General features: G+C 37.6%; 1 protein-coding gene across 1 annotated transcript in view; it reads left to right on the plus strand.

The window, feature by feature from the left end:
• Positions 1 to 13,317, plus strand: part of fbn1 (fibrillin 1) — an 83,901-nt gene extending 70,584 nt beyond the window's left edge. Inside the window, exons 56-66 of the mRNA XM_065257945.2 lie at positions 44 to 175; positions 1,150 to 1,275; positions 1,803 to 2,009; positions 2,095 to 2,220; positions 2,638 to 2,760; positions 3,329 to 3,445; positions 6,592 to 6,720; positions 6,843 to 6,962; positions 8,279 to 8,510; positions 8,741 to 8,915; positions 11,390 to 13,317. Coding sequence (XP_065114017.1) covers positions 44 to 175; positions 1,150 to 1,275; positions 1,803 to 2,009; positions 2,095 to 2,220; positions 2,638 to 2,760; positions 3,329 to 3,445; positions 6,592 to 6,720; positions 6,843 to 6,962; positions 8,279 to 8,510; positions 8,741 to 8,915; positions 11,390 to 11,773 — 1,871 coding nt within the window. The 3' untranslated portion in view covers positions 11,774 to 13,317. The remainder of the gene's footprint in view (positions 1 to 43; positions 176 to 1,149; positions 1,276 to 1,802; positions 2,010 to 2,094; positions 2,221 to 2,637; positions 2,761 to 3,328; positions 3,446 to 6,591; positions 6,721 to 6,842; positions 6,963 to 8,278; positions 8,511 to 8,740; positions 8,916 to 11,389) is intronic.
• The last annotated feature ends 1,914 nt before the right edge of the window (positions 13,318 to 15,231 follow it).

The following is a 15,231-nucleotide window of genomic DNA, read 5'->3' on the forward strand; positions in this document are numbered from 1 at the left end:
CAGTACACATACACACATATGCAACGATGTTTGTGTTTCTCAGATCAGGACGAGTGTGTAGACGGTCTGGATGATTGCACGTCCAAAGGAATGATCTGTAAGAATCTGATTGGTACATTCATGTGCATCTGCAGGCCGGGATACACGAGACAGCCCAATGGAGACAGCTGTGTGGGTGAGAATACTCTAAACACTGGGCAAACCATCATCTTCTTCTCAATGTTGATCAGTGTTTGGTGTGACTACTTACTAAGTAATTAGTTACTGTAATTTAATAACTTTTCCCTTGTTAAAGTAAAGTAAGGGATTCCTCAGTAATTTAATTTAAGTAACTTCTGATGTAAATACTGTGAACGGACTGTTATATATTATACATAGTGATATTACGCACTGCCCGAAAATAGTCCCCTTGGTTACTGGGATTATTTTCAGGCAGTGCGACGCCTCCTGCAGCCATGTTACAGCAGTCCTTGATTATTACACCAGAATGAGAGTAAAGTTCATAGACATATCTGCCTAGAAAAATGTCAACTTTAAAGAGTCAAGTTTTAAATAGGAAAAATATCAAAACTCTTTGGTTATTTTTTTGCGTAATGCTAATGGTCTAATCAGATTCAATGGATTGTGCTAAGCTATGATAAAAGTGCTAGTACCAAAACGATAAAAAAAAATTAACTCTAGGGGAGCTGGAAAATAAGCACATTTTCCAAAAAAGTGGAATGTCACTTAAAGAAAAAGAATAATTGATGTACTTTTATATGATTTATTTGAGCCGTTTCAAGCCTATCTTTCAATCATTAACTAAATAAAATTTAGAAAGTAATTAATAAGAGGAGAGAGTAATTTGTACAGTAATCTAATTACATGATTGAAGATGTCATTAGTAACTAGTAATGAATTACTTTTTTAAAGTAACTTACCCAACACTGATGATGAACTATAGAAATAACTCTGGATCACTAACCCATTCTTAGTAAACTAGGACATGATGCACATTTATTTCCTCTTCTGGAAATACTTCTCCATAATACTTTAATCTGCTCGTGTCATTTATGTCTTTCTTTTTAGTTTTAACTGAATTAAAATGTTAATGCATTGTGTGTAAATATTGTCACTGACTCTGTGTATGTGTGTGTTGTGTGTGTGCAGATCTGAATGAATGTACAGCAAAATCAGGCATCTGTGAGAACGGGCGCTGTGAGAATACTGTAGGCAGTTACCACTGTGTCTGCGACCAAGGATTCACTGCAAGCCCCAGCAGAACCGAGTGTATCGGTAAGTTTGTGTGTGTGTGTGTGTGTGTGTGTGTGTGTGTGTGTGTGTGTGTGTGTGTGTGTGTGTGTGTGTGTGTGTGTGTGTGTGTGTGTGTGTGTGTGTGTGTGTGTGTGTGTGTGTGTGTGTGTGTGTGTGTGTGTGTGTGTGTGTGTGTGTGTGTGTGTGTGTGTGTGTGTGTGTGTGTGTGTGTGTGTGTGTGTGTGTGTGTGTGTGTTTGTGTGTGTGTGTGTGTGTGTGTGTTTCAGTACAGTAAGATGACTATAACACAACAGACTTTCACATCAGTGATATGCCCCAGATCAGATACGAAGAGTCCGTGTTACAAGTTCAGGTGCTAGAAAGAGTAAAAAAACAACATCAGGAGAGTCAGTGTGTATCTGTTTTACTGATCCATATCTATTTCAATGCTTCTCCAAAGTCCTGGTAAAGTTAATGGACCAGTATGATGTTCATGTTGAAGCTGTTAGATCAGCTGTGCTAGTTTATGGTTGGTTACCAATAACTAACTGCATGTGTTTGTGTGTCAGATAATCGTCAGGGCTTCTGCTTTCTGGAGGTTCTTCAGACCATGTGTCAGATGAGCTCCAGCAATCGAGTCAGTGTCAGAAAGTCTGAGTGCTGTTGTGACGGAGGACGCGGCTGGGGACCAAACTGTGAGCTCTGCCCGTTGCCCGGAACCACTCAATACAAGAAGATGTGCCCGCTCGGACGTGGATACACCACAGACGGACAAGGTAGAGACACTTATACGTACTGATGACTGTGATGATCTGTGTGTATTTGTATGAATGAATTGTGTATCTGTGTGTTAATGTGTAGATATTGACGAGTGTAAGGTCATGGGGAATCTGTGTAAGAACGGACAGTGTTTAAATACATTGGGATCCTTCAGCTGCAAATGCAAACCAGGATACACGACTGACATCACAAGCACTCTGTGTATAGGTGAGTCACACAAACATTGCCAAGTACTCTGCTTTTTTGCGGACTTCAGGTTTGGGCTACTGTTTTAAACTGTTTCCACGAGGTGATTTTTTTCTGTGAGTTAAAGATGAAAGGATTTTGTTTATTAGTTCTTGGTTGTGAATAGTCATTGGGATGCTTTTGGGCTAGTTTTGAATTTGATACGTGAATCTGGCAACCCTGGTTGTGTGCTTGCTCAAATCTTTGGATGGGATTATATATGTACATGTAAACAAACATTTTAATCAGATTGCAATGTTTAGGGTACGTGTAAACTAGTATTGTCCTAATCTGCAATCAGAATAAATTCAGTCGGTTTGACACAATGTTGTGCATGTAAACATAGTTAATGTGATGTTTCAGTGTCAGTGTGAGAGAGTTATGTTCATGTTTTTGTAGATGTGGACGAGTGCATTCAGGCTCCCAAACCCTGTAATTTCATCTGTAAGAACACCGAGGGAGGATATCTGTGCTCCTGCCCACGGGGTTATGTGCTACAGGAGGACAACAAGAGCTGCAAGGGTAAACACAAAACACACACATACTCTACTGGGACTTCTCTTAAGCCCTCTTTCCACTTTACACAACAAATGACGGACGATATACCAGAAGTCTTTTATTCCTATAAAGTGGATGCGTAAGGTGATGACTGGAAGTGATTTATTTCAGTGTATTCCAATCAAAACACTGTGTGAAGTAAACATTATTAGCCTAATCTTTCATTTTCTCTCCATATGTTCTTTGTCATATATGCATAGCTGTGTATTGTTTCATTCATTTGCATTCACTTATTTATTCCACTATGGTGAATATTAGATCTCAGGCTCTTGCGCTGGAATGATTTACAATTAAACTAAAACTTCATTACGACCGCCACTAGGGGGCGAACTCTTGACAGTCATGTCCGAATGTCATGTAGTGTGGAAAGGCGGATATAGAATAGAATATACAGTTTGTTCAGTATAAAGCCATTACATCTATGGAATTTCCCTACAAAACATGGAAACCAGAATGTGTATATATTGTTTGTGTGTGTGTGCATGTGTGTGTGTTAAAGAACAGTGAGATCTGAACATCTCTTTCTCTTTAGATCTTGATGAATGTTCTACTAAACAACACAATTGTCAGTTTCTGTGTGTCAACACCATCGGAGGTTTCACCTGCAAATGTCCTCCAGGATTCACACAACACCACAGCGCTTGTATCGGTAAGAAAACACACAGACAGACAGACACACACACACATTAGTACCATTATGATTACACTGGTAATCAGTGGCGGCTGGTGACTTCTCTTCTAAAGGAAAATATGTGTTTACCAAATACTCACAAGATATGAACTTAACACTAAACTCTGATTACACATGAGATTAAGAGAGTATCTGGCAAATGTGAGCGTCTCTTTATCATAAACCACTTTGAAGCATCTGCAGCAAGCTTGTATTTTGCACATAGGTTTACATGACGCACCAAACACATATTTTGACACGACGGGCTACATACAGTCTTGTTCAAAATAATAGCAGTACAATGTGACTAACCAGAATAATCAAGGTTTTTAGTATATTTTTTATTGCTACGTGGCAAACAAGTTACCAGTAGGTTCAGTAGATTCTCAGAAAACAAATGAGACCCAGCATTCATGATATGCACGCTCTTAAGGCTGTGCAATTGGGCAATTAGTTGAAAGGGGTGTGTTCAAAAAAATAGCAGTGTGGCATTCAATCACTGAGGTCATCAATTTTGTGAAGAAACAGGTGTGAATCAGGTGGCCCCTATTTAAGGATGAAGCCAACACTTGTTGAACATGCATTTGAAAGCTGAGGAAAATGGGTCGTTCAAGACATTGTTCAGAAGAACAGCGTACTTTGATTAAAAAGTTGACTGGAGAGGGGAAAACGTATAAAGAGGTGCAAAAAATGATAGGCTGTTCAGCCAAAATGATCTCCAATGCCTTAAAATGGAGAGCAAAACCAGAGAGACGTGGAAGAAAACGGAAGACAACCATCAAAATGGATAGAAGAATAACCAGAATGGCAAAGGCTCAGCCAATGATCACCTCCAGGATGATCAAAGACAGTCTGGAGTTACCTGTAAGTACTGTGACAGTTAGAAGACGTCTGTGTGAAGCTAATCTATTTTCAAGAATCCCCCGCAAAGTCCCTCTGTTAACTCTTTCCCCGCCATTGACGAGATATCTCGTCAATTAAGAGAAAACGCTTCCCCGCCAATGACGAGATTTTCCGTCTTTCCGCAATACCGCTATTATCCACCAGGTGTCGCCCTTCCGCAACTTTTTAAAACCGGAAGTATTGCCCTATGGCAAGCTGCTGCATGTCCGTGTCTGTTTTAAAGATCGCTCTGAATGGGATCTCTATGAAAAGTCCGTCATAAAAATGGAATTATCTCTGCTTTTTGCTCAAAATATGGTGTTTTTGCAAAAACCTACCCATATTCAAAAGCTGATTGCAAAAGAACCACTAAAGGTAGGATGAAACGGTTTTTTTTTTGTTTAAAAGCAGAGGGTCTGTTCTTTCATTTGGTATATTGTATGTTTATATATTTAAAGAAGAACATTCTCTGGAAGGCATTAAACTTTGGTGAAAATCATAAAAAACGCTGGCGCTGGCTGGCAACTTTTTTTAAAAACGCTGGCGGTGAAAGAGTTAAAAAAAGGCATGTGCAGAAGAGGTTTCAATTTGCCAAAGAACACATCAACTGGCCTAAAGAGAAATGGAGGAACATTTTGTGGACTGATGAGAGTAAAATTGTTCTTTTTGGGTCCAAGGGCCACAGGCAGTTTGTGAGACGACCCCCAAACTTTGAATTCAAGCCACAGTACACAGTGAAGACAGTGAAGCATGGAGGTGCAAGCATCATGATATGGGCATGTTTCTCCTACTATGGTGTTGGGCCTATTTATTGCATACCAGGGATCATGGATCAGTTTGCATATGTTTAAATACTTGAAGAGGTCATGTTGCCCTATGCTGAAGAGGACATGCCCTTGAAATGGTTGTTTCAACAAGACAATGACCCAAAACACACTAGTAAACGGGCAAAGTCTTGGTTCTCCAAACCAACAAAATTAATGTTATGGAGTGGCCAGCCCAATCTCCAGACCTTAATCCAATTGAGAACTTGTGGGGTGATATCAAAAATGCTGTTTCTGAAGCAAAACCAAGAAATGTGAATGAATTGTGGAATGTTGTTAAAGAATCATGGAGTGGAATAACAGCTGAGAGGTGCCACAAGTTGGTTGACTCCATGCCACACAGATGTCAAGCAGTTTTAAAAAACTGTGGTCATACAACTAAATATTAGTTTAGTGATTCACAGGATTGCTAAATCCCAGAAATTTTTTTTTGTACAAAATAGTTTTGAGTTTGTACAGTCAAAGATAGACACTGCTATTTTTTTGAACACACCCCTTTCAACTAATTGCCCAATTGCACAGCCTTAAGAGCATGCATATCATGAATGCTGGGTCTTGTTTGTTTTCTGAGAATCTACTGAACCTACTGGTAACTTGTTTGCCACGTAGCAATAAAAAATATACTAAAAACCTTGATTATTCTGGTTAGTCACATTGTACTGCTATTATTTTGAACAAGACTGTACATGTTGTGACGAGCTTCACATTCATACGCTCTCGATAAAGAAGTCACCGGCCGCCACTGCTGGTTACATCATGGTGCTTTCAAATGGGTCAGGTCACAGGTACGTTCTGATCAGCAGGAATAAAACAAGGGTAACTGCAAATAATCACATGTGATTAATAGTGGATACACTGCAAAAAAATTACTTTCTCACTTCATATTTTTGTCTTGTTATCGGTACAAATCTTAAATCAAGATGCATTTTCGAAAATAATTCTAGTTTTTAGACAAACAAATATAAAATTGAAGTTCATTTGTGCTTAAAACAAGCAAATAAATCTGCCAATGGGCTGAGAACATTTTTCTTTAAGTGTTAATACATTTAGGATTTTTTTTCTTACCCAATTGTCTAAAAACTAGATTTGTTCTTAGGTCATTTTACATCTTGATTTAAGAATGTTTCGACATATGTACTGAAAACAAGAGAAAATGACTAAGTAAGAAAGTGATTTTTTTGCAGTGTGGATGAGCAGGATGTTCAGTGATGTCATGGTTGGTCTCAAGAGTGTTTTAAAGTCTTTGTCATAGTGACCCAGCTGTCATCTGTAAACACTTATAAACACAAAAGTTTGTCTTTAAACCTCAGTCTAGTAACAAATCCACCCTCTCAAAGATTAGAAAATGAATCAGATCTGCTTGTTATTATATCTGTTATGAATCCATGATGATTTCTTTCTTGAACCGTGTGTTGACAGATAATAATGAGTGTGCCACTGAAGCGGGTCTGTGTGGTGCAAACGGAGTCTGTCAGAACAGCCCGGGCAGCTTCAGCTGTGAGTGTCAGAGAGGATTCAGTCTCGACTCAAATGGACAAAACTGTGAAGGTAAACAAACAACACAAACACACAAATGTATAGACACAGGTGTAAACAGCTGTACTTAAGATCAAACTTTAACATTGAATAAATGATGATGAATAATCATGAGTGTATGTGTTTTCTGTGAGATATGGATGAATGTGTGGGGAATCATCGTTGTCAACATGGCTGTCAGAATCTGGTGGGTGGATACAGATGTAGTTGTCCACAGGGATATCTCCAGCATTACCAGTGGAACCAGTGTGTAGGTAAGACTTCACTTAAACCCTTTAATCAAACTACATGCACCTGTAGATTAATGATTAAGACCGGCCCAATTTAGTTCATGACTGACTGTATTAAAATATCATTAAACCCTCAGTAGCCTAGATAAGTCTGCACACTGCTCACTTAAAGTTGAAATGAGTTATTTTCTTAGGTCATTTTGCTCATCAAGAAAATGCTTCTTGATTTAAGAATTTGTAGATATTTGTACTGAAAAAAACAAACAAAAATATCAAGTAGTAATTTTTCTTGAAAAAGCCATGCAATTCATTTTATTCATTGTTTAAATATATAATTTCCAATTGAGTTTGAATACAGTACCCTAATCAATTATCATAATCCTGCAGCCCTACCATAAAGTATTTTAATATTATGCAATGAAACTTAATCAAAAATTACTGAAAGGGAACAAATGTGTTTGTCTTTTTCCCCTGTATTTAAAAAAAAGATTACCTGATGGGTTGAAAAGGTTTGGAAACTCAGGTTTACAGGTGAGCGCTTTTAAAAGCAGAAGAAAACGGTGTGTCCTGTGTTTTCCATGTGTTTTAGATGTTAATGGACTCTAATGCAAGAATTCTTCCAATAGTGGGCGGGACACAATCAACTTGGGTATAAAGCGGTGGGGACATTTATCTCACATGCAGAATAACACAACTAAGAGAACAACCTTCAACCTGGTGGTGTGAAGGCCAAGTAATAAAAAAATGAACATCCTGAGACAAATTGTAAATGTATGTGATAACTCCTTATCAGCTCCCCATTATCAGACAGAATCTGCAGACTTTATTTGCTTTTTCTGCTAAAATTGTTTTGGAAAAATCTGTGGAATTCTGCTGAATGATTTTAAATGTTTTTAAAATATTCTGTAAATATTACAAAATTGTATACAAACTGAGGCTTACAATGAAATTGAATACACCAAACCAATGAGTCCTTTGAATTAAACTGGACCAATATGAACCAGATTATGTGCATGTCAAGACAGAATTATATTTATATAAGAGAGAGTTTTCCGTGGATATCTGCGGGCATGGATTCCGTTTGGGCCTGGTTATTATTAATGGACACATCATCTACAATCTCTAAAATGTGAAGATGTTACTGTATGTGACACTAACAATGGATTGAAATGATGCTTTGGGATCTGTTCGTTGATTACATTTCTGAATTCCAGCATTCCAACATTTAACAACATAAAGCGTAATATCCAGTGTACGGTAAATGTGGGTCATTGTTGTTGTATGGGTTTACAGCAGTGAGTAAGAATGGTCTGACCCTTGACCTCTGTGTGTCTTCACAGATGAGAACGAGTGTCAGAACTCTCAGGTGTGTGGCGGAGCGTCGTGTCACAACACGCTGGGCAGTTTCCGCTGTCTTTGTCCGACGGGTTTCAACTACGAGCAGATGATGGGCGGCTGTCAGGATGTAAACGAGTGCAGCTCATCTCAGAACCCCTGCTCGTACGGCTGCTCGAACACGGACGGCGGTTATCTGTGCGGCTGTCCAGCTGGATACCTGAGGGCAGGACAGGGGTGAGATACACATTAATGCACACAATCTGTATGAGTAAGTTAGTTATAGTTAGTATGTCTAATGAGATTTGTTGGACACTATCGCCCCCTTGAGTCTAAACTGTATCATGACAGTGAGCACTGCTTGTGTCTGTGTGTCAGTATAAATCTTTAATGTTCGTTCACTCGTTATTTCTGGATGAAGTTTTATTCTCCTGGTAACGTTCAGATGATTTGTGTTTATGTTACAGTCACTGTGTCTCTGGCGTGGGTCTGGGCAGCTCTCCTCTCACCCCAGATACTGATGGAGATGATAACGCTCTCTCTCCTGAAACCTGTTACGAGTGTAAGATCAATGGATATCCCAAGAGAGGCCGGAAACGCAGAGGCATCAATGAAACTGAAGAACACCTGCAGCACATTCAGGTAACTTTTTTATTTTTTGTTTTGTTGTTTCATTCAACAAACAAAATTCAGTAAATGCCACGTGTTTTGTGATGGCTATTGAAGTATTATGTGTTACATTTTTTTCTGGAGCCAATATTCAGTTTTTAACTCACCCTTTAACAAAAAAGTTACAATTTAACAAAAATAATAAATAAAATGGACCTATATTATATATTAAGTATTTATATATAATATAAATGATACATAATTATACTATGGTTCTGCATGCTTGAAACTGATTGGCTGATGAACGTTCTGAAGTGTGCAATTATTTTCTGGGAAACGCATGGCTGACATACAGTAGTTCCAGGCAGCTCTCTTGACCGCATTAAAGATCCATATCACTTCACATAGTTTACTGTACTAACAGACAACAAAAACAACATGACAGGCGATCTCTCTCTTTCTTTCTTTCTTTCTCTTTCTCTCTTTCTTTCTTTCTCTCTGTGTCGCTCTCGCTCTCTTTCTAATAACGTCATTAATAACTTCATTAGAATGCTATCAACGACTCAAGCCTCCATTGGCAGCTTTAAAATGATGTTTTGGATCAAGCAAAAGAGCCATTAGATGAGCTGTGGAAGAAATAGTCCTTCTCACAATAGTGATTTAAGTACAAAAACTGGATGAATCCCTTTAAATATATCATGTGATCGATGTTCTAAGGTGTGGTAACCATAGTATAAGCAGAATAATTGATGACTGCATCACCACCTAGGGTGTGCATTATTTTTCTAATAATTCAACGGACTGTCATCAATTATTTCTTACATATACAAATGTATATATAAATGTAAACATTTCTTAAATATATACATGCATGTGTGTGTATTTATTATACACAGTACACACATATATATGATGTAAACAAAAACTTTTATTCTGCTATAGATTCATTGCAATTAATCGTTATGCATCCCTACCTGTAACCTTTATAAATAAGATTATTATGACAACAGAAATACTATTTTAAATATTTTTTTAAGTAATGTCAAACAGCGATAAACGTTTGTGGCAGTGTGGCTCTAAAGACAATTTTATTTATGTCCTCAAAAAAGTCAAACTTATGAATATTCAGTGTATTGTTTTAAGCCATTTGTTAAAACGATAGCTCCTAATTAAATATTGATGTATAACTCATTATGCATTGGCAACATACAGCAGGTCTATTAATACTTTGATTTACAGCAGGCACTTTCAGTCTATCTAAAACACTTCTGCACTAAGGGTTAGGAAACATTATCAGCTTCATGTGACAAACTAAACATAACATAGATCCTTAAGCTGTTGTTTTGCATAGTCAACATCAAATACTTGAACAAATTAACTTAAAATACACTTACAGGCTCTGAATCAGAAGCGAGAGAATGTCCTAGCAAAGTTGTGTTGGCCCATTTTTAGATTGAGATATATATGCACAAACAGCTAAATAACTAATTATATAAGATGAAACTGTATTATACTGTATGAGCCCTTTAATGTATAGTGATTGTGCTTGAGGAGGTCTGTGATTGGATGAAAGGTGTCCGTGATCATTCTCAAGTGTTTTGATCAGCACTGCCCCTGTGGCTGCTTGTTTGAATTCATGTGGCGACACGTGGATGACATCAGAGTATCATCTGTATGATTTCTCCAATTTTGATGATCCATCTGTAGAAAATCCTTACCTACATCATTCTGATACTTCAAACAGATCATTCTGAAGTATTTTAGTAATGATTATTACACGGCTCTCTGGAATGCTTGATTCTGATTGGTCAGTTGAGACATTTGCAGGTTCGTTCTTTTCAAATAATAACCGCTCCAAAATAATAACGCATAGCCGGTACTACTTGTACGAGTAAAATCGCTCCGCGCCAATAAAGATCAATAAAGATTACTACTTGGCGCCATCTTGTGACAAACACTCGACAACCACGACAAGACACAGAGAGCTTACTGAGACTGAACTTGACAAAATAGAGCATGACAGCTACGAAGCCAACACACAGAATGCCCACAGAATGGGCATTAAAACTTCTCAAAGACTGGTTAAAGAGAAAAAAATGGAGACAGACAAGTATGAAGCAGAGGATCTTAATAAGGTATTACGATCATTTTATGCATCTGTGCAAAGTTTCGCGGAAGGATAAAAATGTTAATTTAAAACAAATATGCCAATAAAATGTTTCAAATTCATATTCATGTCCAGTTTTTTTTCTTATGTGACAAGTAGCCGTGTAATAAGCGGGATAATGTAGAGTCAGCCGGTAGTTATTGGGAAATAAGCCCCTTCAGTGTGATACAAGACCCTCCGCTTCGCGTCGACCTGATCACACTGTCGGGGCTTATTTCCCGATAACTACCGGCTGCCTCTACATTATCCCTTACTTGTCTCTGTGGATGATCATGAAACTGATAGCGCGTGAAGTTAAAGCTTTGATAACTTTGTCTCTTTTCTCTCTGTGTGTTTACAGAATGATCTGGAGTCTGTAAGTCTGGACAGCGTGGATGTTGATGATACTTTACAGTTCAGCTTAAACATCAGCACACTAAAGAGTCAAGATCACATCATCGACTTTCTCCCCGCGCTCTCCACCCTCGCCGATCACGTCCGCTACACCATCGAGTACGGCAATGACGACGGCCTTTTCAAAATTACCCAGAAAGAAGGAGTCAGCTACTTGCACACGTCCAAGAAGAAATCTCTTCAGCCCGGAGCCTATTATTTACAAATCCGCAGCGTTCCTCTGTATGGTAGGAAAGAACTGACCCAGCTGGAGGACCGGCAGGAGAAAGACTACCTCAGTGGACAGCTGGGAGACGCTTTACTCATGAAAGTACAGATTCTCCTGCACTGACTTCACATCTGACGCTGTTCACAAACACTTCAACTGCCACAGCTACGCCCCAAAACATCACACACACGCACGCTTAGTCCAAAATACACTCGTAAGCCTTCAAGCTCAGAAAATATGAAAGAGTCTGAATGGGAGGAAGATGACGATCTGTCAATAAGCTAAGAGATTCTCAATAATGATGAAGTCATTACAGTGAGGACCTTAAAGGTGCCATAGAATATAAAACTGTATTTATGTAGGAATAGATGAATAATAAGAGTTGTGTAGGTGATAATGACATATCAATGAGACACAAACACGATTGTTTCCTCGTGCGTGCAAAAGACCGCTGGAAAACAAACCAATCTCAACATAAAACCAACTGTGACGTTACAGTCCAGATCTACGACCACAACATTAAATTAAGTACAATTATGTAACAATGCTAAAAACAAAGTTGTGACTGCTGAGTAAGCGCTAAACGCTAGTTAATGCTATATGCTAGTTAATGCTATATGTTAGCGTTTAGTCTGAAGTTCTACTATTGACGTTACAGTTACGTTTTGCAGGTCCATACTGAAAAAAACACAAACTTACCACTCAGAAACGTCCATTAACAATCTCCAAACAATTGATTATTCCTCAAAATCTGATCCAGACTCAAACATAAGATCTGTTTACACACACACAGAGCTACTGAAGGAGAAACAGCCAATCAGAGCAGAGCTCAACATTATTATTCATGACCCTTTCAAATAAGGTAATAATAGAGGACCCTAATAAAGCCACAAACTTTTTGTGTAGATATCAGAAAAGAATTTAATATATTATACCAATGCATTCTTTGGCACCTTTAAGGTTTTTGAAGGGTTTGCACATGTGTCCACAGATCTGGATGTTTTAAAATGAATTTATTTGCTTTAAGCACAGTATGCAGTTTCTTGCCACCAAATCCTTCCGAGCTAAGCAGAACAAGATTAACGTATATTTAACCTTTATTACAATTGTAACGTTCCTGATATTTCCCGATTCTCCGGTCCGGACAGATGCGGCTTGTGAACGCTCGACTCTTCCCAGCTCACTCGGTCAGTTTGTATTTAACTGGTGCTAGTTATGAAATAAATGCACTGTAATAATCAACCGGCGCAGGAACTACAATACTTCTCTCGCACCTCGGCTCACGCTACTCTTCTTCCTCTTCTCTCCTGCAGTTACTCCACATGTAATTTAAGTGTGTCTATACTGTAACCGTCTCACTTTTATTCTCAGAAAGCATTTGTAAACTATAGGAGCCCTGGAACGAGGGGTTTGTAATGGTGCTTATTATAATGACCAACTACTTTAAACTGTGTTTGTACACATTCTGTGACTCCAAACTATGCACTGAGATCTTAAGGCCACGAACACAGACGTACACACACACACACACACCTGTGTCATCGGTCATGATGTGGCCTCTGGCATTAAAAACATCTCTGCCGTGTTTTACTACAACATTCTGTTCTGTGCTCAGACTTATAAAGGTTTAGATGTAAATTCACAATAAATACGTACGTTTTGGTTTACAGGGACTCCAGGGTTTCTTCTTGAGTTTGATCTGTGCAGTGATGTTTCTCATTAGATCTCATTCATCAGGTGACTCAATTCCGCTGTTCTGGAGGAAATACCGTGGTATTCTGTAGAGTTCCCTCAGGTACCACCACAGTATTCTTTGGGGTGGTTTCCCAGACAGGGATTAGACTAGTCCTAGACTAAAATAAATGTAAGAGCTGTACAAACTGAAAACAACTGGCACTGACATAATCATTAAATACATCAGTGCCCTTTGTTGTGCCTCAAAATGCACACAAGTTTGTAGTAAGGCATGTTTGTTCAAACTAGTTATATTTCCTAATTAAACGAAGGCCTAGTACTGTTTTAAGATAATCCCTGTCCGGGAAACCACCCCACTATGTTTTGAGGAGGTCTAGACAAAACCCACACTGCAAAAAATGATTAAGAAAAAAAATCTTATTATTTTTGTCTTGTTTTCAGTAAAAATATAAAGAAATCTTACATCAAGAGGTTTTTTCTTGATGAACAAAATGACCCAAGAAAATAAGTCTAGTTTTTAGACCAAAAATATCAAATTTAACCGATTTTGTGCATAAAACAAGCAAAAACAATCTGCCAATGGGATAAGCACATTTTTCTTGAATTTTAGATTTTCGCTTACCCCATTGGCAGATTTTTTGCTTGTTTTATGCACAAAACCACTTTTAATTTTTGGACCAAAAATATCAAATTTGACTTATTTTATTTGCTCATCAAGAAAAAGCATCTTAATTTAAGAATGTCTAGATATTTTTACTGAAAACAAGACAAAAATACTAAGATTTATTTCCTGAAAATCATTTTTTGCAGTGCACTGCAGCTTAAAATGCTTCACTCAATTCATTAGTAGTTCATAACCAAGTTATCAAAAATATTTATTGAATTTCCTTTATATAATTTTAAGAATAACAGCATTGCACACCTGTAAGTCCCAGATAGGTGTGTAGGATAGAGACAATGAAGTCCAAATATGTACAAAAATAAATAAAGGTATCCTGCACACTATTAGCTTGCAAAGGATGAAAACGTTTATTACAGGCCTGTATGCGTGATGAAGATCTTCTGATCGAAACGTTGCTGTAATTTTTCATCTTTTGCAAGCTGATAAAGTTTGTGGGATACCTTTACATTTTTTACTTAATATAATTTTACAAACAGATCCGTCATTTATGTTGGGTTACTGCTCGAGTGGTTAAAGTTTACACAAATATTCAAAGGTTTGGACTCTTTTACACATTTTACATCAGAACTATAACAAAACAAAAATCATGTAGTGACAATCATATATGAAAACATAGCAAAACCTGTGCTGGTTAACAAGTTACTCAAAAAATGAATTACTAGGTACTAATGACACCTTTAATTATGTTACTAGATTACTGTACAGATTACTCTCCAAAATTCATTTAATTATTACTAATTTCTTTCTAAATCCTATTTAGTTAATGATACAAAGATCGGCTTGTAAACGGCTGGAATAAATCATATGAAACTACATCAGTAATTAAAGGTCCAATTCTCACTATTAACTACTTTTGCCTCAACATAGTCCTAATAACTGCTTATTAATACTTGTTTAGTAGTTGTTAAGTTGAAGTATTGGTAGGATTAAGGCTGTAGAATAAGGTTTTGCAGAATCAGGCATTAATGTGCTTTTAAACAGCCAATATCTCGGTAATATTAACTAGTTAATAGTGAGAATTGTAAAGTACACTAGTAGTAGAGTATTACCATTATTCTTATTAACTCACTAAAGTATTTAAATGGCACCTATGGTCCGATATACAATTTTCCATTTCCTTTGTTGTGTAAGTGTGTATTAGTTCATGTTTAGGATATAGAAAAGGTACAAACCCCAAAGTAAATGATGACGTGAGTTAATCGTC

Source organism: Paramisgurnus dabryanus, chromosome 9 (assembly GCF_030506205.2).
Source record: "Paramisgurnus dabryanus chromosome 9, PD_genome_1.1, whole genome shotgun sequence".
Lineage (NCBI taxonomy): Eukaryota > Metazoa > Chordata > Actinopteri > Cypriniformes > Cobitidae > Paramisgurnus > Paramisgurnus dabryanus.